The sequence below is a fragment of the Schistocerca serialis genome, chromosome 1 (genome assembly GCF_023864345.2).
Source record: "Schistocerca serialis cubense isolate TAMUIC-IGC-003099 chromosome 1, iqSchSeri2.2, whole genome shotgun sequence".
In the NCBI taxonomy this organism is placed as follows: Eukaryota; Metazoa; Arthropoda; class Insecta; order Orthoptera; family Acrididae; genus Schistocerca; species Schistocerca serialis.
In genome coordinates this window covers 528,339,262-528,366,240 of record NC_064638.1, presented here as the reverse complement: position 1 = coordinate 528,366,240, position 26,979 = coordinate 528,339,262, and the positions used below count along the sequence as shown (strand labels likewise).

The 26,979-nt window shown below is 42.8% G+C and overlaps 1 protein-coding gene across 2 annotated transcripts in view; it reads right to left on the bottom strand.

The window, feature by feature from the left end:
• Nucleotides 1–16,219: 16,219 nt before the first annotated feature.
• LOC126457816 (uncharacterized protein KIAA1143 homolog) overlaps nucleotides 16,220–26,979 on the bottom strand; it is a 306,991-nt gene continuing 296,231 nt past the window's right edge. The window contains exons 3-4 of one of the 2 annotated variants that reach the window (XM_050094448.1): nucleotides 17,135–17,265; nucleotides 16,220–17,104 (exon numbers count right to left, since the gene is read on the bottom strand). In XM_050094448.1, coding sequence (XP_049950405.1) covers nucleotides 16,970–17,104; nucleotides 17,135–17,265 — 266 coding nt within the window. In that variant the 3' untranslated portion in view covers nucleotides 16,220–16,969. Of the gene's footprint in view, nucleotides 17,266–26,979 lie in introns of both variants that reach the window. The other variant, XM_050094438.1, reaches the window with a different exon arrangement.

The window sequence follows — 26,979 nt, the reverse complement described above, 5'->3', positions numbered from 1 at the left end:
TACTACTACTACTACTACTACTACTACTAATAATAATAATAATAATAATAATAATAAAAACACTGAGAGGGGTTAATACTTACATTTGACTGTACGAGACTTTTTTTTGTATTCAGCTTGAGGGTTATTCCTCTGATGATGCTTCATGATCGAAATTTCACTATGGTGCACAGAGCTTGAGTGTCAAGTCCACAAGATGGCTTGAAGCCTAGATGCTGTGGATGAATGGTGGGAGTATGTGATTGCAGCATCACGGAAACTGGAACAACTATTTTGGAGTGCCAATATTTCAGGCTGTGCCCTTATCCCTAGGACAGCCTCCTGGATCGCCATCTTGGATTCCAGCATCACTGATGATGTCATATGGATCGCCATATTGCATTGTGGTATCATATAGGCGTGCTTCCATCTTTGCAAATGTGTCTTGGATTCTATACTTAGCACAAGTGGCGTACTTCCACGGTAATATTATGAGAGACCCGATTAGAGCAAATGCAATCTAATAAGCATTTAGACTATGCCAACTATGGAATGTTTATGAGTTATAAATAGAACCCACAACTTTGACATTGCTGGGCATCAAAGAAAAACCTAGCAGGAGCATCACTGGTAACAGCACCAAACACTTGTTCAAAAAAAAAAAAAAAAAAAAAGAAAAAATGTTCAAATGTGTGTGAATTCCTAAGGGACCAAACTGCTGAGGTCATCGGTCCCTAGACTTACACACTAATTAAACTAACTTAACGCTAAGGACAACACTCACACCCATGCCCGAGGGAGGACTCGAACTTCCGGCGGGAGGGGCCGCACGATTAGCGCCACTCCGCGCGGCCGCAAGCACTTGTGAAAGGTACGATGTTATGTCTATTAAAATCCCCATATCAGCATGATTGGTGTACGAGTGGTGCAGAATTTGCACTGGCCTGGTGTGTTGGGTCTGTGGTCTGCCCAACAGCTCTTGAAGAACTCTAGTGTTCGCATGAGTTCAGCAAATTTTGCTGTAATATAGTGATGTAAAGAAAATTTGTTACTATTTTTCCTGTAACATGGAAAGTTTTGTTACAGTTTTGCTGTGATACAGTATTTTGTTACAAATTTTGCTATAACATGAGGTAATTATCTAAATTTGGGGTCAGTTTGTTACAATATTGCTGTGACATGTAGATGCGTGGGCTGAAGTGTTGCGTAGTCTTTACAATGCAGCAGCATGAGTTGTATGTAGTTTAAATGTGGGTTGTACAGTTTCCCGCCGAGTTCCAACTTTGTCCAAATATTTCAGAGCAGCTTTCACAAAATCAAAGTCAATGCGAATTTGAATGGATCTAAGTTCGAAGTCAGAAATATTTGAAAGTTTACAACAGTCGAACAAATTTCAATATTCCACAAAGTATCAGACTTGCAGAACTACCCCCAATATAAACATGTTGTAATTTCAGTGCACATCTCCCAACATCGACAACCTTGACTGGTAAACGACTTCCTGCACAAGCACTCTTGCTAAAAGAAGCACTCCTACTTTTGTCGGAAATGAGTTATAACCTTTGGGAAGATCCGATGTTAGTGCCACACTTTCAGATGTGTACCCAGTATATCAATGCAACTAACACCTGTATTTGTTGGAAGTGATTTAGAAATACCACGGAAACATTAAACGTCTACTAATTAAATCATCGCACATCTTCTGAGGAGTTTTCGAATGGATGTACTGTGCTGCTACACACACCAAAAAATTTTTGCATCACCCCGGTTCTCGGAACTCCTGAAGATAGTCGTTGACTTTGGATATTGTACACTGTCCCTTTGACTATTCAGAGATATCACTAAACCCGCCCAAAGATGTAAACAACCATGCATGAGCACCGCCTTTTAGACGGAGGGGGTCCGACAGCCCGTCAGTTCCAGTCGTTCCTCTACGAAGGAGGTATACGGCTCGTGTTGTCTGTAGTTCAACCACGCCTAGACGGTCAATACCGCGGTTCGATCGCGTCAGCATTGTTACTTTGTATCAGGAAGGGCTGTCAACAAGGAAAATGTCTAGGCGTCTCGGAGTGAACCAAAGCGATGTTGTTCGGACGTGGAGGTGATACATAGAGACAGGAAGTGTCAATGACATGCCTCGCTCAGGCCGCCCAAGGGCTACTATTGCCACCTACGGATTATGGCTCGGAGGATCCGTGACAGCAACGGCACCAAGTTGAATAATGCTTTTCGTGCAGCCACAGGACGTCGTGTTACGACTTAAACTGTGCGCAATAGGCTGCATGATCTGCAACTTCACTCTCAACGCCCATGGTGAGGTCCATCTTTGCAACCACGACACCATGCAGCGCGATACATATTGGCCCAACAACATGCCACATGGACCTCTCAGGATTGGCATCACGTTCTCTTCGCCGATGAGTGTCGCATACGCCTTCAACCAGACAATCGTCGGAGACGTGTTTGGATGCAACCTGATCAGGCTGAATGTCTTAGACACACTGTCTAGCGGGTGCAGCAAGATGGAGGTTCCCTGCTGTTTTGGGCTGGCTTTATATGCGGCCGACGTACGCCGCTGGTGGTCATGGCGCCGTAATGGCTGTACGATACGTGAATGCCATCTTCAGACCGATAGTGTAACCACATCGGCAGCATATTGGCGAGGCATTCGTCTTCATAGATGGCAATGCGCGCCCCCACCGTACACATTTTGTGAATGACTTCCTTCAGGATAACGACATCGCTCGACTAGAGTGTTCAGCATGTTCTCCAGACATGAACCCTATCGAACATGCCTGGGATAGATTGAAAAGGGCTGTTTATGGACGACGTGACCCACCAACCACTCTGAGGGATCTACGCCGAATCGGCGTTGAGGAGTGGGACAATCTGGACCAAAAGTGCCTTGATGAACGTGTGGATAGTATTCGACGACGAATACAGGCATGCATTCAATGCAAGAGGACGTGCTATTGGGTATTAAAGGTACCGGCTTGTAGAGCAATCTGGACCACCACCTCGGAAGATCTCGCTGTATAGCGGTACAACATGCAATGTGTGGTTTTTAACGAGCAATAAAAAGGATTGAAAGGATGTTTATGTTGATCTCTATTCCAATTTTCTGTACAGGTTCCGGAACTCTCGGAATCGAGCTGATGCAAAAGTTTTTTTGATGTGTGTGTTTATCTTCGATTGTAAACCTGTCGTCATTAATCTAGTATGTAGCAAGGCAAAACATTCACCAATCGAAAGGGCTACTCTGTCGCATACCATCTAGAGCTATCTACAGTGCTTGTAGGCCCAAGATTTTCATGTTACTTCTACAAACTGGGGTCTTGAATACAATTACGATGAGCAATTCAGCGACTGCTTTAGGTTCGATACAATGTGATGTAAACCAACGGATGGTCATTGTTCCCAATCAGGCGACCAAAATCACGAGCAGCACATCTCCATCCAAGCAACACAATACTACAGATCTATTCCCGCAATGTATATCCTTAAAATACCTGTGTTTATCTTCCTTACGTAGGCACTGAACTCCACAGCTCATTACTCCTCAGATGTTCAACATCATAGACTGCTACGGTCGCAGGTTCGAATCCTGCCTCGGGCATGGATGTGTGTGATGTCCTTAGGTTAGTTTAGGATTAAGTAGTTCTAAGTTCTAGGGGACTGATGACCTAAGATGTTAAGTCCAATAGTGCTCAGAGCCATTTGAACCATTTTTCAACATCATAATACAGTACAATTCTCCAGGCTTTCAGAGATCCGAAAGGTACACTACCAAGTGCTCATTATAAACAACACAAAGTGCAGTTCTTATGTTTGGATTGACTCTGCGTTTTGTGTCAAATTCGCAGTGCCATGAGCAATGACTTGGCTGCAACATTCTTACACCTTATTTCTCTGCCTCGTGATGGCTGGGTGTTGTGTGCTGTCCTTAGGTTAATTAGGTTTAAGTAGTTCTAAGTTCTAGGGGACTGATGACCATAGATGTTAAGTCCCATAGTGCTCAGAGCCATTTGAACCATTTCTTACACCTTAGCGTCCGAGCAGAGAAATAATATCTGGATCTTGTGTGCTCGCAACACCGTCCAGAAAGTTGTACACATATGTATGCCACGTAAACTCAAAAATACACCTTGCCACTGAATAGAAGTCTAACAATCTGCTGACCGATTACGAGCTCGAAAACCGTTCACAGATGCCGGAACAGATATATACTCATCATCACGACGAAAGTGTGCCCTGTCCACAAATTATTACTACGGTATACACAGTGCATCTTGTCTTAATGGAAAAAAGAAGATTATAATTTCATTGAGCTAAAGAATGCATTTCTATTCTTTTTGGAGTTCAGAAATTTTATATACTCTTTCCGGATGTTGCTTTCCTTTCCACGCTTTGAGAAACATATTTTTTTATGATAGCCATAAGATTAATCTTCTTTTGTCGTCTTTTGATGAAGATGACCACGAATAGCTGGGTGAGTCTAGATTAGGGTGACCAAATTATTTTCGGTGAAAACCGAGACACATTCACCAGGGTGCCAATGGACACCTCATTCCACATGTACCCAGGTTTCTTAATTTTAAATATTAATGTTTTGTTGATACATTTTGTTAACCCGATTATTATAACTAATAAGAGGATACAAAAGATTGATATAATCTAGATTATCTGTATAATTAATGACATTTAATAAACGTATACAGTAATAAAGAAATGTATTACGATTTTACAAAATTTTACAGCCATTCAACTTTTAATCAGTTAATATTAACGTGAGCTTTAATATTACTGAGCACTTGTAGATGGAATTGACTGTCCTTGGAGAAAAGGGTATTTTTCACTGCCTCCAGCCTTCTTGATCATGTCTTTGTTCTTTGAGACACAGTGATAGAACTCGGCACAATCCATTTTGTAGTTGTACAGGATCTGGAGGACTGCTTCAAGAGAGTCCACCTCCATTCTGTTTCTTTCATCAGTCCACTGTATATTCATGAACGAAAATATTCTTTCCGCATTGGCATTATGGGCTGGGATTGCAAATAAATACCTTGCAATTATTACCAACTCAGAGTAATGCTGAAGACAGTCACAGCTTTTAAAAAAATTCACCCACTTCTCATGACATTCCAATGGTGTTTTTTTTCCCATCTTCCACTTGTGAAGACTTTCTTCAACAAAATTTGTCAGTACGCCGAACTGATCAAAGAGAATGGAATCATCGATTTCAATCTCTTTTACTCTTCAAATAAGAAACTGTCTCTTCAACACTTTCCCATTTTGGCACTCTCTTCAGTAACATCCAATCAAACACCGGCGATGAGGGTAAATATGAGGCGTTCCACTTGCTGAGATATTCTACACAAGTGTCATAAAACTTGTTAACTTCTTCTCAAAAACTCCTTTCCGCTGCTTCTGATACTTCTGCACTTTTAAGGACAGATTTAACATTAAAAGAAATGAACTGCTGTTCTCTCCTCTTAGTAACAGTTTCCAGAGTATTTTTCAAAACATCATTTACCTCTTTTACACTTTTCGTGCTTCCCTCAATTTCCTTTATCCCATGCTGAAAAGTGCTAAGCTGACTGTGAATGAACCATAAGTAGGCTTCACTTAAAGGGTTACTGAAAAACTGAACCAATATTTTGGGGGCTTTGTGTTCATTTAGGAAAAAATCTTTTAACAGGTCAAACAGGCGGATTACTCTCTCAACTGCTGCAAACAGTGATAACCAGCGAGTTTTCGAGTGACACATTACATTCACATATTCAGTTCCCACATATTCACAGAACTCCTTAAGCCTCTCTGTTCTAACAGTATATATGTGAAAGTGTGAGTAGACCTTCATGACGATAGTTTCAACATCACAGCTTAAACTGTCAGCAGATATCTACAAGCTATTGTGTAAAACATGTGCAGGGCACCCTATGCCTTCAATGTTTTCATGCAATGTTGCCTTTAATTTGGTAAATACGTTGCATTTGCCTTGTCTTTTTAAACCACCAAAGTTTGTGTTGGTGTTGTCTCCACAAAATGCCACACATTTATTTTTCTCAAGATCAAACATTTCGATAGTATTCATACAAAATCTTGAAATTTCGTCAGATGTTTCATTAGGTAGGGAACTCACCTTCAAAAGTTTGGTCTGAATTCCCTGATTAATATCGAAAAACTGAACAATAAACGGAAATATTGAAGTCTTTTTGATGCATTCAAGGCTTTCCTTTACACTCTGGGGAGCAATAACTCCTTTCACTGAGGCTGACACTTTAGTTCTTGCTGAACTAAACTTTTTTGCAATGGAAGAATCATCAAACATAATGCTGTTAAGCTTATTAGTACAATCACTAGATCTGTAAGTTTGGTGATGTTTTACCGTGTGGTAGACTAGTGTAAGCTCGGCTGCTCGAACTTTCGTCTCTTCACTTGACTGATGTTTTACAAAATAATTTTTTAGAGTTTTACTGCAGCTCGATGCACTGTATCTGTTAATGTGTTTCTTTGACCTGATGTGATCAACTATGTCGGAAAGTCCACCATGACTTATACTAATAAAACAGTTACATACGGAACACTCTGCTTCGTAATCAAAACAACCTTTCTTAATGAAATTCCATTCCTTGGAATAACAGTCACTGAACTTGCAGGCACGTTTCGGCATTGCGTTTCACAGTACTGCAGCAATAATAACACTAACATGAGAAAAAACTATTGCAGTTTGTCTGACAAAACATCAGTTACTACACTGTTCTGACAATGAGTGTGTAAGTGGCGCGACAATCGGACGGTTTCATAGCTCTGTTACAATAATACAACTTACTACTTGTTGGCCAAAGTACCGCTCAAAGTAAATTATTGCCTGAGTGTATCAATACTGATACTGTGATTACTAGTATGGGACAATGGAGGTTTTAGACAAATAAGCTAAAATATATTAATTTCTTGTGTTGTATTTCCTTTAATATAGCGAAATCCCGAAAATTTGAGAAAGTTTCACGAAATGTATTTGAAAACTGAATTCCGGGACGTTTGAGCGTCTCGAAACAAATTTTCGGAACACCGGAACACAGGGATGAAAACTGGGACAATCCCGGTTTTCCGGGACGTTTGGTCACCCTAGTCTAGATCACTGTTAATCTGATGCAAGTTTTATGTCTTCTCACGGCGCTAAATGATGTCTCAGAGGTTGTTGGCGACATTGGAACTGTAATAAGCAGAACAATTAGTCGAACAGCTTCCTGAAACAGTTCTTTAGTCCTATCACATTCACAAATACTTCCTTCTAAAGGAGTATACGTTGCATGGTTACACAACAGTCTTAAAGAATTGCAACATTTCAAGCAGTGCATGAAGCCTGTGCAGGTTAAAATCTGCTGTTTAAGTACTCCAAATAACTCTTCCAAACGTCGTGTAGACGGAGGATTTGTTTAGGAGGAGGCAACAAGTATGTTTTCAAGATGTGATATCCGCTTTAGGTCCTCTTGGTCGAACCTTCGGTCAGTCTCATTCAGCATACGATCACGAATCTATAACACGATTTTCTTAAATCTTCGTTTACGAGACACTTCTTCAGGACGAGGCGATGTTTTTGTATGTATCAGTCGCGCTAGAATTTTTCTTGGCCGTCAAATATTTGGGTCTTTCAGATTTACGTTCTTTGAATAATATTTAGCTTTGTCTAACAGCATATCAAAGGCTCCCACAGCTCTAAGATTCTCAAGTAGTGCTTTTAGAACGTCTATGGAAGGTTTCACTTCGGATGCATTAAAATTTGGATTCTATAGATATCTGGCCAGTTCTTCGCATAGTCCAAATACTGCAACAGCGACTGTCACAAACAGTCTCAAAAAGCACTACGAGCCGCACTATACATAGCCCCGCGGGACCGACCGTCCTCCGACTCTCATTTAGCTCTGTGCATCCAATACTTTGCTCACTTTTTCCTGACACACAATTTTTCCTTAAAAGTCTCGAAGATTTTATTCGTGCAGCTCTTAGCACAACAGCGGCATTAACATTTTCCTTTTCGAGAACTCCAGGACTATACTGAAATTTCTGTCACAGTTGCCAAGACACCACACAATGGATCACAGCTTGTTGGTTCAAATGGCTCTATGGGACTTAACTTCTGAGGTCATCAGTCCCCTAGAACTTAGAACTACTTAAACCTAACCAACCTAAGGACGTCACACACATCCATGCCCGAGGCAGGATTCGAACCTGCGACCGTAGCGGTCGCGCGGTTCCAGACTGTAGCGCCTAGAACCTCTCGGCCACTTCGGCCGGCCCACAGCTTGTTGAAACTTCCTGTAATGCAAGATTCAAATAACGGTTACTGCACTGGATGACTGGTCTTGAAGAAGAATTTCCTTGACCTACTTGTTCTGTGTAGGTATATTAGCTGCACCATCGAAATAATGGGCGCGTCAACACTCGGTTCCTATTGAGGGCCTTATTGAAGGATGTATTTGTTTCCAGAGTGCCCTAGAGTCTGATGGTTTGTACAAACTAAGAAATAGGTGTTCTACTCAAAGTGTCTCAGGGTTGACGAAACGCACAGAAGGATTGAACTGCTTCAGGCCAGCCACTTCCAGTCGTCGAACCTGCCGTAAACCTGTAAATTGGAGAATTTTTTATTTGCTGCACAATGTCTCGCGTGAGCCTTAATTTCCAGTACAGTAGAACCACTCTAATCCGACCTTGGATGGTCCGTCACTCCGGCTAGTCCCATCATGCTCAGGCTCGCAGGCCTGTGCCGACTTGTCAGTGACTGGGCGCCTGTCGGTCCATTGTTGCGGTGTCTATCGCTGTGCGCATTGTTACAGAAGTTATTGTGCAGTTTTATCCTTTGTTGGGATTGAAAAACGTCGTTGTTTGCTTTATTCCGTGTTCTCTACAGTACTTAGTACTGTAGATTCATTGTGTGTACAGTTGTCTGTTTTTCAACATGTCTGGATTCAAACGTAAATACGTAGCTCTTCCACTAAATGAAAAATTAGCAGTGCTACAAAGACTGGACGAAGGAGACGGCGCTCCAAAAAATTGCAAAGGATCTGAATGTAGGTCTTACGACAATTAAGGATTGGAGGAAGAGTCGGAAAGACATTGAATCCTATACAGTTATGATTGATGGTGAAAACACTCTAAAGAATCGCAAAACATTAAAAAAGCCTAAAATTGAACTGCTTGATAACGCATTGTGGATGTGGTTTTGTCAAGAAAGAAGGAAAGGAACTCCAATATCCGGGCCAATTCTCAAAGAAAACGCGATAGTTTTGCACAAAAAACTGGAATCCGAAAGTAAATTTTCTGCCAGTGAAGGCTGGACTGATCGATGGAAAACTCGTCATGGTGTCCGATTTGTTTCTATTTCCGGTGAAAAACTATCTGCCGAAGCCGCAGCTGCTAAGGAGTTTTCTGTTAAGTTCCAAGAAATTGTAGAAGAAAATGAACTGTTACCCTGCCAAGTGTATAACATCGAAGAGACAGGGCTGAACTTTAAAATGTTGCCAACAAAAACGCTCGCAGCTTCAAATGAATACGGGGTAGGAACGAAACATGTAAAAGATAGAATAACAGTCATTCCTTGTAGCAACGCAGATGGTACCCACAAGTTCCCCTTGTTTGTCATTGGCAAATCTAAGATACCAAGGGCATTCAAAAATATAAACTTATCTTCTTTGTTGGTTTATTACCGCAATCAAAAACCTGCTTGGATGGAATGCAACCTTTTTAAATCCTGGCTTTTCGACGAGTTTGTGCCATCGGTCGAAAAAGAGAAGCAAAAACATCTGCCTGTTCGTGCTCTACTGCTGTTGGATAATGCACCATCACATCCACCTGAGGAAGATTTGGTGAAACGGGACATAAAAGCTCTCTTCCTGCCTCCTAATGTGACGTCACTCATCCAACCAATGGTTCAGGGCGTTATCGAATGGTTAAAAAGGCGATATCGCAGAATGTATATCAGTTCAATCTTGGAAAAATCTGAAGGAGGTCATACCTTATTTGAGGCAATGAAATCCCTGAACATCAAAGATGCTATCTACACAATCGCTGCAGCATGGGATGAACTGAAACCTGACACATTGCGGAAATCGTGGCGTAAGCTTTGGCCACAAGCTATGACTGAAAGTGATCATACCGAAGACGATCAAAACAACGACGCACTGGAAATCGTTACAGATATACAAACTCTGGAGCTGAACGTCCCTGCCAATGAAGTTGAAGAGTGGATCAACGAATGTGACAAAGACGGTGACGCTTTTGAAGAGCTCAATGACGACCAGATTGTTGCCGATTTCAAATCCAATGGACGCTTTGTGGATAAAAAAATGAAGGGACACTGCAACTAAATCTAGAATGACATCTGCTAAACAAAAATGTATCACTGACTTTTTTTCCAAGTAATTTGTTTACTGTAAAAACAATGCATACAGTATAATCATTTCTTAGTTTATACATACAGTAGTTTATTTCTTTGTAAAAAATTTCTTTTTTATACACAGTGCTATAAACATTTTTTAGTTTACAGTATATATTGTTTATACATTATTAAGGGCAGTACAGTACTGTAATTTGTTTGTCGTTTTTCCTTTTAAAACCTATACATATTATAGTGTGTGTAGACACATTTTGTTAACATATTGTTTAACACTGTGTAAAAATCATCTTTTTAAATTACTGTAGACGTCTTTTAGTTCTTAAATCGTTTAATTTTTTGTACTAAATGTCTTTTATATTTTTTGCAATAAATATTAGATTTTTCGGATAATCCGACCTTTTCGTTCCGACCATGGTCCCGGTCCCGAAGGTGACGGTTTAGAGGGGTTCTACTGTATTCCTTTTGTATCAGAGGCGCCAACAAAGTGTTGTGGCACTTCTGCCAGGTGTTCAGTTCTGGCAGAAGGTACTTCTTCTCATAGAAAAAATTTCCAGCGATCGTTCCATGACCTAACGGCGTGTTTTCTGTTCGATCCATGAACCTGAGAGAACTGATAATTGCTAGTAAAGCTGTTCTAGCTTTCCCCTGATCGGTGAGCAGACGTCGCGCGAGTATGCTGATCACAGCTGTGCTATTTTCACGTTGCTGAAGAACTACTACAGACTTTCGATGAAAAAGACTGTTCTCCTATATTTGGAACTTTTCTGTAGCTTTTATTCAGTTACAGTAACCTTCTTTAAGAAGAAAGGTTTCTTTCTGTGTCTTCTATTGCTGATTACTTGAAACTAACGCAGACGGAGCAGAGACAAATGTCTCTCCTTTATTCGTAATGTAGCTACGGTTAAGGCACGAACCATTTCCAATTACAGGAGATTTTATTCCTTTGTAGAACACAGGACAGAATATTTTTGGAGTTACAGGACTTTAACATTAGCTGCTATACAGTAGTGTCAACGACGCGCTGGTTTGATTCAATTATGAGGAAAAACTGCTGTCAAGCAAAATAATTGCATATTTGCTGAAGTACAGGATAGTTTTCATGCTGGCTCTGCTTGTAGGTCATGTACACCTATAAGCGAATTTGTGAAGGCTGAGGGACAATAGCCGATTCTCGCCCCCCCCCCCCCCCCCGGCCACTCACCCTGCCCAGCTGGTACCCTGTTGCCAGATTGCAGGGGCTGCGAAACGGAACAGTGCAGTTTTGAGTAAAGAATCAATTATGGCCACTCTGAAGAAAGCTAGCCCTCCGCCCTGTCACTGGGCTGTAGTTATAAGGGAAAGTGTGAACAAATTAAAAAAAAGAGGTTTGGCAGATATTTGTACCCAATATAACCGAATACGAGTTCAGCAGTTTACTTCTGCATCATCTAGCACAGTAGCATAAACTGGAGAATACATAATGCACGCATTCCCTCTTTCAAAGTTCTGGATACAACGTAGATATCACACATTGCTATCTTGGTGAACAATGGAGATGTACTGCCTTTGTCACAATCAGCCTCGATGTCGAGTGTGAAATGTATTTTGTGAATGACTGTAATAAGTGATTGTGGAGTGTAGTGTTGTATCTGTATTGTTAAAAAATTCGCCCCTGGTAGCTGAGTGGTCAGCGCGACGGAATGTCATACCTAACGGCCCGGGTTCGATTCCCGGCTGGGTCGGAGATTTTCTCCGCTCAGGGACTGGGTGTTGTCCTTATCATTATCATTTCATTCCCATCGACACGCAAGTCGCCGAAGTGGCGTCAACTCGAAAGACTTGCACCAGGCGAACGGTCTACCCGACGGAAGGCACTAGCCACAAGGTATTTATTTATTTATTTATTTTATTGTTATGAAGAAGTATGGAATTAAAGAAATAGAGAGATTAAGAGGACTGCCGACCTAAAGCATCCCAACGTGACGGATGAACATCATAAGCAATGTCATATGCGATCACTTCATTATATAAGTTTGGCATTTAATCTTCCAGAACGTCGATGCAGAATCTGGTGATCAGAAACTGAATGCCAGCGACACACCTTCGATCACAAACTAAATACTGATCACGGAAATTCCTTCCACTACTAGCGCTGCACCTTCAGGCGGAGCGTCGCCACATGAGCGAGGATTACTTATCTTGGCACGACGGCAGGTTACATCACAAATGGATGTATTGATACTGAACTACTGTTAAGGCGTAAGGGTTAAATAATTAAACTGTGGCGCCACTTTTGTCACAGTGTAGATCAGGGGTGGCCCAGAAATCGCCCAGGGGCCGTGCCTTGGCACGAATGCCGTAGCACTCAACCTTGCTGGTACGTTCCCTCACCGCTGCGCCACGCTGTCTGAGGGCGAAACCGCGAATGCGCCGCGCCGTATTTGGTTTTATACTTCAAATTTTTCGACAACACGGATAAAAAACAAAACAAACTTTCAGTATTATTTAATTATTTTTGGCGCGCTGAAGACATATAATTTTTATGTGGTACAAAGTGTCGGCATACGGACAGACGCAGACAATTTCACAGATTTTCGCAATCATGTTGCCACGTAATCGTGACTTATTTAGTCGAAATATTGTAGCACTTTCGGAACCTCAGTATAGTGACGTGGAAATTCTATCAGAGAGAGCAATGTGGGCGGCCTGCACGATGTTAGCGTTAAAGGAATTTGTCTTTAAAACGGGAGTTACCTTGCACATGTCAGTTACATCTGCACATACATGGGGCGTTTCCAACTGAAACGGCAAACAGTCTCGAAAACTGCTCGAAAAAGATATGAGACTGGTAGTGTACTCAAAACGTGTAGGAAGCGAAACTTGTAATTCTTTTAAGGCCACAATAGATTCCTCAAACCTCGCGTTTACTTTAACGCCAGTGAGCTTAGGAAACAAGACTGTGTTTGTCACAATGTGTCGCTTCTACAGCGTGATTTTCTCTTTAAATGCATCTGCAACAAATCATAAGTTGTTTGTCTCCTTGCAATATCCTACTGTCGCCAGTGTACAGTCAAGTCCACTTAAAATGCGAGGTCTGCAATCCATTCGGGATGTTCTAATTTTCGTTCCTGCACTCCCTTCTCAATTAAACAACGGCGAGTTTTAAACAGAAAAATTATTAGAGATATGACCCATGACTTGACCAATATACTTCGCAGTAATATAGAATGTCTCCATTTTCTTCGTTCATTTCCATCGAAAACTGTAGCAACTGAACAACGTGTACGACTTCAGAAATTTAACTATTTGTGCCACAAACTTATTTACGTGCTCCATGGCTGCAAATTTTGCACAAAGTGCTTTTTGATGGAGGGAACGATTAATCCCGACTGTCGATCTTTGTAAATTTTGGCTCTTTCGTTGCCAGCTGAATATTTAAATTCTTCCTGCATGGCATTGTAATGTCGTTTCATAGCAAATTTGCAGTAAATGTCGCTTACACGAGTGCATGGTGCATATTGAGAACTGTTATTCCTACCTTGTATAATTCCCACTCATTTTTAAAGGTTTGTGACGATCGATCACAAGCCGGCCAGAGTGGCCATGTGGTTCTAGGCGCTGCAGTCTGGAACCGCGAGACCGCTACGGTCGCAGGTTCGAATCCTGCCTCGGGCATGGATGTGTGTGATGTCCTTAGGTTAGTTAGGTTTAACTAGTTCTAAGTTCTAGGGTCCTAATGACCTCAGAAGCTGAGTCCCATAGTGCTCAGAGCCATTTGATAGATCACAAGATTGCCTTTTTTTCGTGCAGTCAGCCACTGGACCTGTGAACGTCCCCCCCCCCTTACAACGAACAAATGGCGAAGGGTAAACAGTGATAACACCACTATTCTGCCAAACTTAAGAGAGTTGTACGGACAGAAAAATACCGCGCTGCAATACTAAATCAAATGACGCGCTGTCCTGCATACTTCCGTGAAGGACTGAGCAAAGCCGAGGGACAGCCGGGCCTTGCAGAGCCCACAGCCCGCACACACCGCTCGCGTGCAAGTTTGGTAAGCCGCGGCCGGCCATGCTACAGACAGATATTCTTCACAGGACTGTACAAACTTTCAGTCTTCTGCCCCTTTCCTTCTCGTACAAACTTATCCAACCCATCACTTCGTATAGCTTATACACATTTTTCTAAAAATTTCAAACATAATGAAACTTTCTTTCTGCAGCGGAGTGTCCGCTATTATGAAACTTCCTGGCAGATTAAAACTGTGTGCCAGACCGAGACTCGAACTCAGAACCTTTACCTTTCGCCGGCAACTGCTCTACCGACTGAGCTACCCCAGCACAACAGGATTTCTAGTTGCGCAACGTCCGCAGGAGAGCTTCTGTGAAGTTTGGAGGGTAGCAGACGAGATACTGGCGAAGTGAAGCTGTGAGGACAGGTCGTATTGAGTCGCACTTGCGTTGCTCAGTCGGTAGAGCACTTGTCCGCAAAAGGCAAAGGTCCTGAGTTTGAGTCCCGGTCCCGCACACAGTTTTAATTTACCAGAAACTTTCAATTTCAAACATCTTGTACTGTTTCAAGTTTTACACTTTTTTCTATATCGACATAGCTTATGCAAGTGTACCGATTTTTCTTAAGTCTTGCTCCTTTTTGTCGAATGTGTCTGGCGCTTGGTGCTGGTGTCGAGATGCAAGACTTGTTAAGCTGGTTGTGTGATAATTGTCGTACTTATTTGGCTTTATATCTTTGTGATTGTGTGGGTGATATTCTTCCAGATGTCTCCAGTATCCTAGACTCTACACTCTACGTTGATTAATCGTCTAATCTCAAGTCTTCTAAGCCACCATCAACCTCTGAATCTAATATTGTATTTACCCTGCATTTACTCTATCTTAGAAATCGGCATTCACTTCTTACTATCTGCTAAAAGAGCCTTCAAAATTATGGAATCCAAGCTAAATAAGAAAGAATATTTAGCGTATAGACAGACTTGTTACGAGTAACACACAGAAACCGTGGTGCAGCATTTGAAAATTGGACTGCCACAGGTCTGGGCACAGGAATTCGCACATTCGTTGATAAAAAACGCTGTTACCTTTGCTAGAATCTGGAGAAACTAAGAGAGAAGCTGCACAGCAATGTACTCCGGAAACCACGGAAAACCCAAATATGAACGGCCGGAAGAGGAATCGTGACGACGCTCGTGCTGATCAATGCATCCTTCTGTGGTGTGCTCCATCGCGTTCAACTGAATTGAGGAAGGTAGCTCACTTTTCTGTGAGACCTCCAGTTACAACTTATTTTTTGAACCAATGTGCTTATAACTCATTTTTGTCGCAATATTTCCTGAAGTTTCTTACTTAGGGAAATTTAGTGCAAAACACAGCAATCATAACAGTCTATTAGCGCTGTAAATGTGATTTCAAATGTAAGCTGTCGGCGAAGGCGGTCAGTGTTATACACACACACACACACACACACACACACACACACACACACACACACACACTACTGGAGCTCAAGAACAGAATACTTCAAGATAATGAAAATCTAAGTTCAAGAAACTACAACACATCAGATGTTGCGCAGATGGCCGAAAATAGGATTTTTAGGACAGTGCAGCAATTAAAACTGTAAAAGTTCACATGAATAGTTACAGCTACACAACTCGTCGCGCTTCACATCCAACCTGGTATTTATACACGAAGCTTCTCTCAAGTTTATGTTTCAGAATACAGGGGAGCGGAGGATGAGGGAGGGAGGGACAGGAAACTACCGGGCACAATCAATCGTAAATCGATGTGAATCTGCACATACGAGGGAAACGTACAGCAGTTTGTCAAGGAAGGATAATAAATATTCTCATTTTTTTGTTATACGCAGTTTATTTCCCACAGCGATTGTCTCTTTACAGTAGCATCAGCAAAACCGAATGGTAATGAGGAGTAAATATCTAACTATGGGCAGATACGATTTGTATTTATTTGCCCCTAAGGATTTTAATAAGAGTTTTGGTCAGTGCTTTCATTTTTGTTGAAAACTGTTAGTCACTGGTTCATCCGTAAATAGTCAGCAGCTCATCAGAGAGATTTGTCATACTGTCAAGATAGTAGGATTGGCTTAATGAAATCATAACTATCAGCCAAGTTGAACGGGGTTAAGAGCTTCAATATTGATGTGTAGCTGTCTTTTTTCTTCATAACTGCTTTTAATATGTATACGTTTTATGTAGTGGTGAGTGTATTTCGTGATGTGTTGAAATACTTGTTCTGTGAAAAAATTGGACGTATCCTACAAGGATAAATAAACAAATAAACTCACTACTTATGTGACTTAAATTATCCTGTTAGGACTATTGTACCGGTAAGAGAAATCGGAAGATCATCGTAGGCTATGAGTGCTGATAAAAAAGAACGTATTGTAGAAGAGAGAGTACTACGGAGCACAAACGAGGGGACTGGCTGCGAAGGTAGTACCTGCAGCAAAGATGAAAGCTGACGAACGGACCGAAGCTCGGCCGCGCCTCAGAGAGGAGACAGCGTCGCTGGGCGGCAGAGGAGGCTGCGCTGCTGGATGGGCGCCGCCTCCGGCCAGTGAGGACCGCGAGCTGTGCGCTCAGTCTTCTACCTCCTGGTCGTCGCCGTCCCCGAAGCTGAGCAGACTGGTGGAGGCAGGAGCGCGCCGGGGCCGAGCCCGGGCTTGAGGCCCCTCTGGACCGGCCGCCACTCGCTTCCTGCTGCTGCTGCTGCTGCTACTGCTACTTCTACTGCTGCTACTGCTACTGCCGCCTCCGCCTCTGCCGCTGTTGCCACTCCCTCTACCACCGCCGTCTGGCTCGGCCGCCGGCGTCGGTTTGGAAGGGGCGCGAAACACCACCCTCTGGTTCAGGTCCGCCGGTGCCTCGGAAGCCTCTGTGAATACCAGAACAAAATGTTCGCAAACAAGCCACAATTTATTACACTGTACAAGAACTAATTCACCATCGTCTAGAGTCTAGTCGATAGCAACATGGCATCAGGGATCGATATTGGGTCAGTTGTATTTCCTGTCGGACGTACACTAACAATCCAAAACATTATCAACACTGCCCACTGCTGCACTGTATTTCGCCTGGTGACGTTGCAGGCACGAAACGCAGTAAGGAAAGTGTACAGGATGTTCGTAAATTCCAATTACAAAGTTCTAAGACTTGTAGAGAGGAGTGAGTACATAATATTTTGAATGGGAAACCATGTCCGGAAACGGCCGTTTGAAAACATGTTTGTATGGGAAGATCTGCTACAGGGTAATCATGATGGGTGCTCTGTAACAGGGTAGTCATGGGTGCTTACGTCGGATCGGCTCGTGTCAGTTGACGTCTGTCCTACCTCTCTGATCCCCAGTTCGAGCTTCATTCACACGTCTGTGAGTGTTCGAGCAACATGGATGAGTACACGTTTGCAGAATACACGCGACAAGATCCTTCCGTATGGCGAAGCTCACGATAAAGGATGAGCTGCTCGTCGCCTTTATCAAGATCGATATGCACAACATTCGACTCCATTGGGTACCCTCTTCGCCACAATTACGCAACGGCTTCGACAATGGGGTACACTCACCTTCAGCAGGTGTGACTGTGGTGCTCCAAGGAGACGCTCCGCACCCGAACTGGAAGAGGCCGTACTGCATCATGTTGAAGTCCGTCAACGAATACAAGAGCAATTGCGTGTGCAACGGATGTTGCTCCGAGCACCGTCTGGTATGTTGCGGATGACCAACAATTACATCCATACCACCTCCAACACTCCATACCGCCTCTAACACTAGTAGACACGTGAATGAGTCTCGAACCATTTGAGAGAGGTAAGACAGACGTCAAATGACATCAGCCAATCAGGCGAAAGCACCCCCTCCCCCACCATGATTACTCTGTTGCAAAACTACCTAACAAACACGTTTTTCAAATGGCAGATATGGGTTCCTACTCAAAATATTATGTACTCACTCTCCTTTACAAATCTTAGAAGTTTGTAACGCGAATTTCCGAACACCCTGCATACGCGGAGCAGAAACGAACGGGGAATCATTCTAGAGATGATAAGAACCGCAAATGAAATTCGCTTACATAAGCGATAAGGACAAAGGACAGATTGTTATGGCCTGGTGTCCGACAATGAACATTTCATTTCAGAAACGGCGAGGCTAGTCGCCTGTTCGCGTGCTACTGTCGTGAGAATCTAATGACAACGGTTGAAGTATGGTGAAACCTCGAGTAGGCTACAAGGTGTTGGACGTCCACTGGTCATCACAGAACATGCAGGTCAGAGATTTTCCCGCTACGTAAAGCAAAACAGGCGGCAATCTGCGGCAGATCTGCCGACAGACAAGAACGGTGGTAGGGCCAAAAGTATTTCGGAGCACACTATTCAGTCGAAATTGTTGAACTTAGAGCTACGCAGCAGACGACTCCTCCCATTTTAACCCAATAGCGTCATCAGTTATGATTGCAGTTGGCACGGGATCACCGAGATTGGACCGTGGATTAACGGAAAAATGTCGCCTGATCGGATGAATCACGTTTCTTGTTACAGCAGGTCGATCGATCAGTCGTAAGCCAGATACTCCGTCATCCAGGCGAACAGGTCCCCCAAATAAGTACTGTGCCACGGACAAAGGTCGGCGGGGATAATGTTATGCTATGAAGTACATTCACCTGGGCTTTCACGGGACCCGTGGTAGTAATCGAAGGCACCATGACACTGAGGACAACGTGAACATTATTGCGAATCACATACATCCCTTCATGTTTTATGTCTTCCCCATCGGCGATGGCACCTTCCAACAGGATAACTGCTCATGAGGTGAGGCCAGAAACAAGCTACAGTGGTTTAAGGAGCATGACAGTGAGCTCATGTTGATGTCTTAGCCGCCAAACTCACCTGATGCAGGCCCGATGGTCCCACACCTGGGACAATGTCGAGTGCTAGCCCGGTGGCCACGACCAGAAACCCATAAACTATGATGATTGCGTCTCCAGTGCGTAAACATCTGGTGCCACAGACCTCCGTAAACCTACCAAGGACTTGTTGAATTCATGCCACGCAGAATCGCTGCTGCATTGCGTTCGAAAGTTGGACGGAATTCAGTAAAGCAGGTCGTCAGTATCTGGAACATATCGTCAAGCGCTTGCTCTCGTCTTGTGCCTATTGTGCACGCTAGAGACGGTTTCCGGCATCCAGGGAAGGACACTTTCTCCGGCATGGAAACGACGAGAGGGTCTATCCTTAACTTTCCTAAAAGGATCGCAATCCCAGCCGGCTAGGCTCGCTTAAGAGCTTGTGATTTCCCATTAGTCAGTGTTTTCCAACACTCGCTGTAAAGAAATTTACTGCCTTGCAGCAAATGCTAGTACCGTTGGCGAGAAGTTGCCAATGGAAATGCCTAAATTCTGTTGCTGAGAGTGATCGACTGGGTCAAATGTTAAACAATTTCGTGCAGCGGTTTGGGGCTAATGAAATCGAGGAGTCGGCTGATAATCCCCGTGGGGTATAGAAGTGGTGTCCTGCGAAGTCCGGAGTGAGTCATCCTTCACGATCAGCCAAATTATTTCTTGAGTACGGGAAACTGCGATCATCAGAGAGTGCGCTTCCATGCGCTGGCTTGGATTTATGGTTGAACTATTCCCCGTTTTCTAGGTGAGTGTCGTTGTTTACATCGTAAACGTACGCATGCACACGCGCACGCACAAACACATACACAGTAAGCAGAGACTTCAGCTTATGATGTAGAGTACAATAACGAGCTGAACGGCAGTATTTTAATGAACGAGACGGACTTCCGGAGGTTTAAGGTTTCATTGCAGCTAATAAATTACAATCTTTATCGCGGAAATTGGAGTGAGGTGTTACTGTGTGATTTTTTTCCCTCCTACTGACTATGAACTGTATTCCTCTTTTGCTGTTGTGGAGGCTATCGACAAAAGTTCCTAGGACCTAGATGGAGACAGTTTATGAAATGCTACAGGCGTACACATTCCAATCCACTAATCGTATCTCGGAATCCCGACGAGAGGGCACATAGATACAGAGATTGTAATTAATGACTGTGGAGTTGTGAGAAGTTTAGCCCTGTCTCGAGGGTCATCGCGAGGTTTGCCACCCATATGTAGCCGTGAAGAGAATTAATCCATTGCCACCTATAAAAGTTTCTGAACAAATCTTCGGAGCAGGACGTCACGTAATTTGTCTCCTGGCGAAGAGGATGGGAGGAGGGAACATGCCTTTTGAAATGTCAGGGACACACTGCGAATAGCGACGATAAAAAAAAAAATGTTTGTTGCACAGAAGGCTGTAATAATATGTTGTTAACAGTCAATCGCAATACAAAAACAACAGCTACATTCATAAATGTAACATTTGAAGTATTTATTATTCCCATCAGTCAGCCTTAATGTGTCACAGAAAGGACTGGCTTATTCAGTCATAAAAGGAAAAGGAGATTGGTGTTTAACGTCCTGTCGACAACGAGGTCATTAGAGTGGGAGGACAAGCTCGGATTAGGGAAGGACAGCGAAGGAAACTGGCCGTGTCCTTTCAAAGGAACCATCCCGGCATTTGCCTGCAGCGATTTAGGGAAATCACGGAAAACCTAAATCAGGATGGCCGGAGACAGGTTTGAACCGTCGGCCTCCCGAATGCGAGTCCAGCGTGCTAACCACTGCGCTACCCCGTTCGGTTCAGTCATAAAAATCTTTCACACTTACTTAGTGATGCGAAGAATCTGAGAAGTAATTAAATTAACTGCAAACACAAACTGAAAAGGTTTATGCTAGACATTTCCGACTACCCAGAAAATAATTTCTGAAAATGTAATCATAAAGTGTGTGTTATATACATCCTACAGCTTAAATCACTATGTTGTTGTGGCCTTTGGCCCGAAGACTGGTTAGAGGCAATTCTCCATGATAGTCTATCCTGTACCGGCCTCTTCATCTCTGAATAACTGGTGCAACCTACAGTACATCGGTTTAAACCTGCTTACTGAATTCAAGCCTGTGTCTGCTACAATTTTTACCCCTTATATTCCATAACGAAACTGATTCTTCCTTGATACCTTAAAATGTGTTTCATCAACCAATCCCTTCTTTTATTCAAATTGTGCCACACATTTCTTTTTTCCCCAATTCGTTCAGTACCTCCTCATTAGTTATTCGATACCCATCTAAACTTCAGCATCTTCCTTACCGCAGTATTTCAAAATCACTATAAATAAAAACAAAGATATTTTATGAGTAATTCGTATATGTCCAGAACTCATTTTAACACAGAGTTTTATGATTTTCGCACATGTCATTTATTAGTGATCACAGGCAACAGCTGAAACATATATTTGTAGCTTTGATTTCTGAAGGAGTTTTTTTTTCAGTGGGTTGACAATAACCCCATTGCCACATAATATCGTCACTACTGTGGAACAAGAATAATCAAAATAAAACGTGTTTTAAGCTAATATGCGTTATTATTAAGTGTCTGATAATCAATCTTTATTATTAGAAGTTATGAACTATTAATTGATCATATTAGATAAGTAGGGAACACGAAACATAATGTCGCTTTGCATGAAACTCTGCAAAGCATTTGTCATGCAAATATACGTTACGTTTGCGGCATATTTTTATAGTTTTATTTTTAGATAAGCACACATCTTCTTCTGACCTGACCAGAGGGAATAATATGTTGACCTTGTCAGATCGCAGCAGGGTCGTTATCGACCTCATGAGCATATAATCGGTTAATGTAAATGACAGCCAGATAAATTATCACCATATTGGCATGTTTATCACTGTGAAATTGTATTACAATAGTAAACTGATTCGTTCTATTCGTTCTGCATGCTAACTAACTTACTAATTAACTAACACCTGGCATGTTAACTGGCGACTAGTTAGCCAGATACTTCCCAATCTCAGCTCTCCCTTTCATTTAGGAGAGACTGCTGGCAAATTGTGAATGCCGTTCTCCGCAGTTATATACAATGACAGAACAGACCAATAGCACCAGCCGCGAGAAAAGCTTCCGACTAGTCTGACACCGTCGCAAGTATCTGCGGACGACTCTTTATCGCTTCTGAATTGGGCGTCCACTGTAAGTTGTTGACCATTGTTCTTTTGCGACGAAGGTTTCTCACTGATTTCCCTGGTTGTGAGCTGATCGAGTTTCGAAATAAAAGAACGCGAACAATATTAGATGCAAATGGATATACTGAAATTAATCTGACAATGAAATTTGACATAATTTTCGTGTTTGACTGTTCTGCGCTGGCTCTACGAGACTCCCTCATTCTGCCTTCGACGAATACTACCGACTGATCCTATTTCAAGACGACCGCAGAGCAAGAGTGGGCACTCGTCATATAACATTCTGCACTCGAACCCGTAGCACGAATATGAGACAAAACAAGGAAACGACTGGAGATGGGCGACAAATGAGATCATAAGCCGTAGATCCTCTATTTTATAAAACAGCATTAGGATAGGTCGACTTGACAATAACATACTCACACCTAATGCCGACATTTTACTGATGCAGTTTAACTCTTTCGCCGGCCTTTGTAGCCGAGCGGTTCTAGGCGCTTCAGCCTGGAACCAAGCGACTGCTACGGTCGCAGGTTCGGATCCTGCCTCGGGCATGGATGTGTGTGATGTCTTTAGGTTAGTCAGGTTTAAGTAGTTCCAAGGTCTACGGGACTGATGACCTCAGAAGTTAAGTCCCATAGTGTTCAGAGCCATTTGAACCATATTTAACTCTTTCGCCTGCTAAGATTGTTGTCGACAGCCGGATGAGACAAGGTTGTAACAAATGAAGCTATTTAACCAACATACAGTACCTATACTTTTTAAAGTAATATTGCAAAATATCACAGTTTGATCTAATAAGGAAACAGTTCTTTTTTGGTCCCGCAGTTTTTACTTTCTGTCATCAGAGCGTAGCACCAGTTAACAACAGTAGGTTTTCACAAAAAGTTTAAATTGTCGTTTCGATAAAATAAACTTTCGTAATTAATTTTTTGTTTGTTTGCAGCTACGTGTTTGCAGTGCTGTGCACATAGAAATCCCCGCGTTACAGAACCGTAGCACGCTGCTAGTGGAGCCACAACAAAATGCTGTGGCCTGTCTCCACTTTATCAGCAGACACGAGAAACTAAAATGTGTCGGACAACTAGCGTTCGCCTGAAATCGATGGATTAAATACGGCGCGAACGTAAACATTAGGCTACGCTACTGGCAATATCTTACCACAACCTTTACTTAGCATTCACATTCATCGGCTTCGCTGACTCCCAAACAAATTATTAGCTTTCAACCTAGGCTACACCTCGCGCCACGCGAACAGATCAGTCTGTCACCGCAACCACGTCGAACTATTTCAGCCGAACGACAGTTGTACCGTACTCATTTAAGCGGCTCATTTACTGGACTGCAAAATTTTGTTTTGGATTGTCTAGAGGCGTGCTAAGGTACTACGACGCGAAAATTTCAATATGTACTGGGACTACAATTACGTGTTTGTATACGAACGAAAAATTAATTATGTATTTTTATTGTAGAGATGACACTTAAAACTTTATGATTAATTCTCGTAAAGTTGTCGACACACGCTCGTAAAGGCTTGGTCGTTCATTGATATCATACTCTTCTAATAGTAGAATGATAGTTTGTAACGAGGTATCACAAAGACGCAGCGAGTGATAACTCTATTCGGCAATAGTACGCACAGATCACAGCTCGGGACGCCTCTGTAAGGGGACACCAACTGCTGACAGCGATCAAGAAAGTGGTCGACTTTACTAGGTTTCTGGAGAGCTGAACACTGCACAGACGATCTTTTGGAAGATCTTACGCAAACGATGGAAGGAAGGAAGGAAGATTAGGAAGCGAGCTCCTGTCGTTGTTGAGGTCATTAGACACAAAGCATAAAGCAGCATGGGAAGGAAATTAACCGTGTAGTTTTCAAAGAAACCATCCAGGCATTTTGCACAAAACATTTACGGAAACCACGTAACGACTGTTCTCGATCGTGGGTCCACTCCTTAATCACAAGTCACTCCAAAAGGTGTGGTTCAAATGGCTCTGAGAACTATGGGACTTAACATCTGAGGTCATCAGTCCCCTAGAATTTAGAACTACTTAAGCCTAACTAACCTAAGGACAATACACACATCCATGCCCCAGGCAGGATTCGAACCTGCGACCGTAGCAGTCGCGCGGTTCCAGACTGAAGCGCCTAGAACCGCTAGGCCACCGCGGCCGGCTCAAAAGATATGTGGACACAATATACGAATTTGTGACATAGGAAATCCCCACGCTATCGTGCAATACACTTGCGACCAATCAGAAATGAATGTCTTCAGTGCGATCTCATACTCTGAAGATTAAGCCCTCAGTCCTCTTCTTCTGTGGAACACGCCTTTACAAGGAAACAAGATTAGACTGTAACGTCCCGTCGACGATGATGGAGTCTGTGAGCATTACAAGACACGAGTACCTGGACATGTTGCAAAATTCGCAAATGTCACAAGCCAAAAATCCAGAATGTAAACATCTCGCGAATTCTTAAACGTAGCACTGGTAAACCGTTCAATCACTCGGAAAAAGAAGAAAGATCAGATATTTCTGTTATGGCATCTAAGTACCAAAGAGTTAATCTCATGCAGCGTGTGTGTTGTGTGAAAGATCCAGTGTCTGCTACACTTCTGCCATTACGACGACCTCGCATCAACAGTGCCTTCGAACAGACCTACACGTCGAATGTGGGAGGAACTTGACTACATATATTATGTTAGCAGTTTCAATGTGATGGAACATCTACATAGATATAGATGTTTCGATGAGTTCCCTAAATTTATTACGATAATTAATTTCGTTTGTAAACGACACGGCCAATTTGTGTGTATGAGCCGTCTTGTTTTGCTGTGGCCTGGCAGCCAACCACACGGAGAATAGATAGTCAAGTGCATTACATGGTGTATGCCTCGATAACACGGTAGAAAAATTGAAACCTTCATAAATGAAACTGACCCATGGGGCTGGGTAATGCAATGAACAGAAATTTGCAAATAAATCCATGGTGGAAACGATGATTTTAACACTTAATAATTTCACGGCAGTGGCACCTCACGCGAAGAAGAAAATAGATGTGTAATGCAATATGAATCATGGTACACAGTATGCCGTTTCGGTGAGAACGTGAGATATGGAATGAAAAAGAACGATAGAAGATTAGGATTTAACGGCCGATTGACGACGAGACCAGTAGAGAGGAAGTGCAATATTGGAATTGAGAAGAACCGGGAATAACTTCGGCTGTGCCCATTCAGAGTAACCATCCAAAGGAACCTCTTAGGTTTTACCGTAAGTGATTTTGACAAATGATGGAAAATCTAGCCGGCCGCTGTGGCCGAGCGGTTCTAGGCGCTACTGTCTGGAACCGCGCGACCGCTACGGTCGCAGGTTCGAATCCTGCCTCGGGCATGGATGTGTGAGATGTCCTTAGGTTAGTTAGGTTTAAGTAGTTTTAAGTTCTAGGGGACTGATGATCACAGACGTTAAGTCCCATAGTGCTCAGAGCCATTTGAACCATTTGGAAAGCCTAAATATGGATGGCCGTTCAAGGGCCCGACGCTCAATGTGTGATTTGGAGACTGGCTGAAGAACGGCCTCTGACGGCCTATTTAGTGTCTATTGTTAAATCTGTATAAGCAGGAGTTAGAGAAGGCTTTTCTTTTACGTCGTGTTTAGGGCTCTTACTGCTCTATGTGCAGTATAACAGCGGAGAACTAAAAAGTCGTCTTAAAGTGCTACCTGGAGGTCCTGGAACAGCTCGATAATGTGCATAGCGGGTTTGGAGATGAAATAGCATTCGGTATATAATAGGTTGTTGCTGGAGAGTAGTTTCACCTCAATAAATGTACTGGCTATGGATTAGGACGCTTACATTTCTGTCTAGAACTCGAGTGAATATTTGTAAGTTGTTTCACGGCAGTGGCTCTGCGCTAGCAACAACATTTTTCGTCATTCTTGTTCCACAGGAAACGTTTCATCGCCTTGTAGCAATACAATTTTGATTCGTCACCAAAAAGCCTCCTTGCGGTGTATTGCGGAAAGTAGCTTCGGAACCACTGTCACTTCCCCCCCTACTCTGTTCCATTAGCGAGTAGTTGGCGGAAAGAACGATTGCCGGTCAGCCTTTGTGTGGGGTCGAATCACTCTAATTTTATCATCTTCTAGGTCTCTCCGCGAGATATATGTAGGAGGAAGCAATATATTTGTTGATTTTTCTAGGAACGTTCGCTCTAGGAACTTTAACAGGAAAACAACACTGTGATTCAGAACGTCTCTCTTGCAGTGTCTGCCGCTGGAGTTGGTTGATCGTATCTGTAACACTTTAGTGCTTACAACATGAACATGTAATCAGTCTGCCATCTGACTTACTCGCGATTAATTTTATATGGTCGTTCCACTGCAGATCGATCCGTACCCATTCACCTAGATATTTTATGAATGTAAATGCTTCCACTGATTGCTCTGCAATTTTTTAATCATACAATAAGGGGTCTATCTGTTTATGTATTCGTAGTACGCTACATTT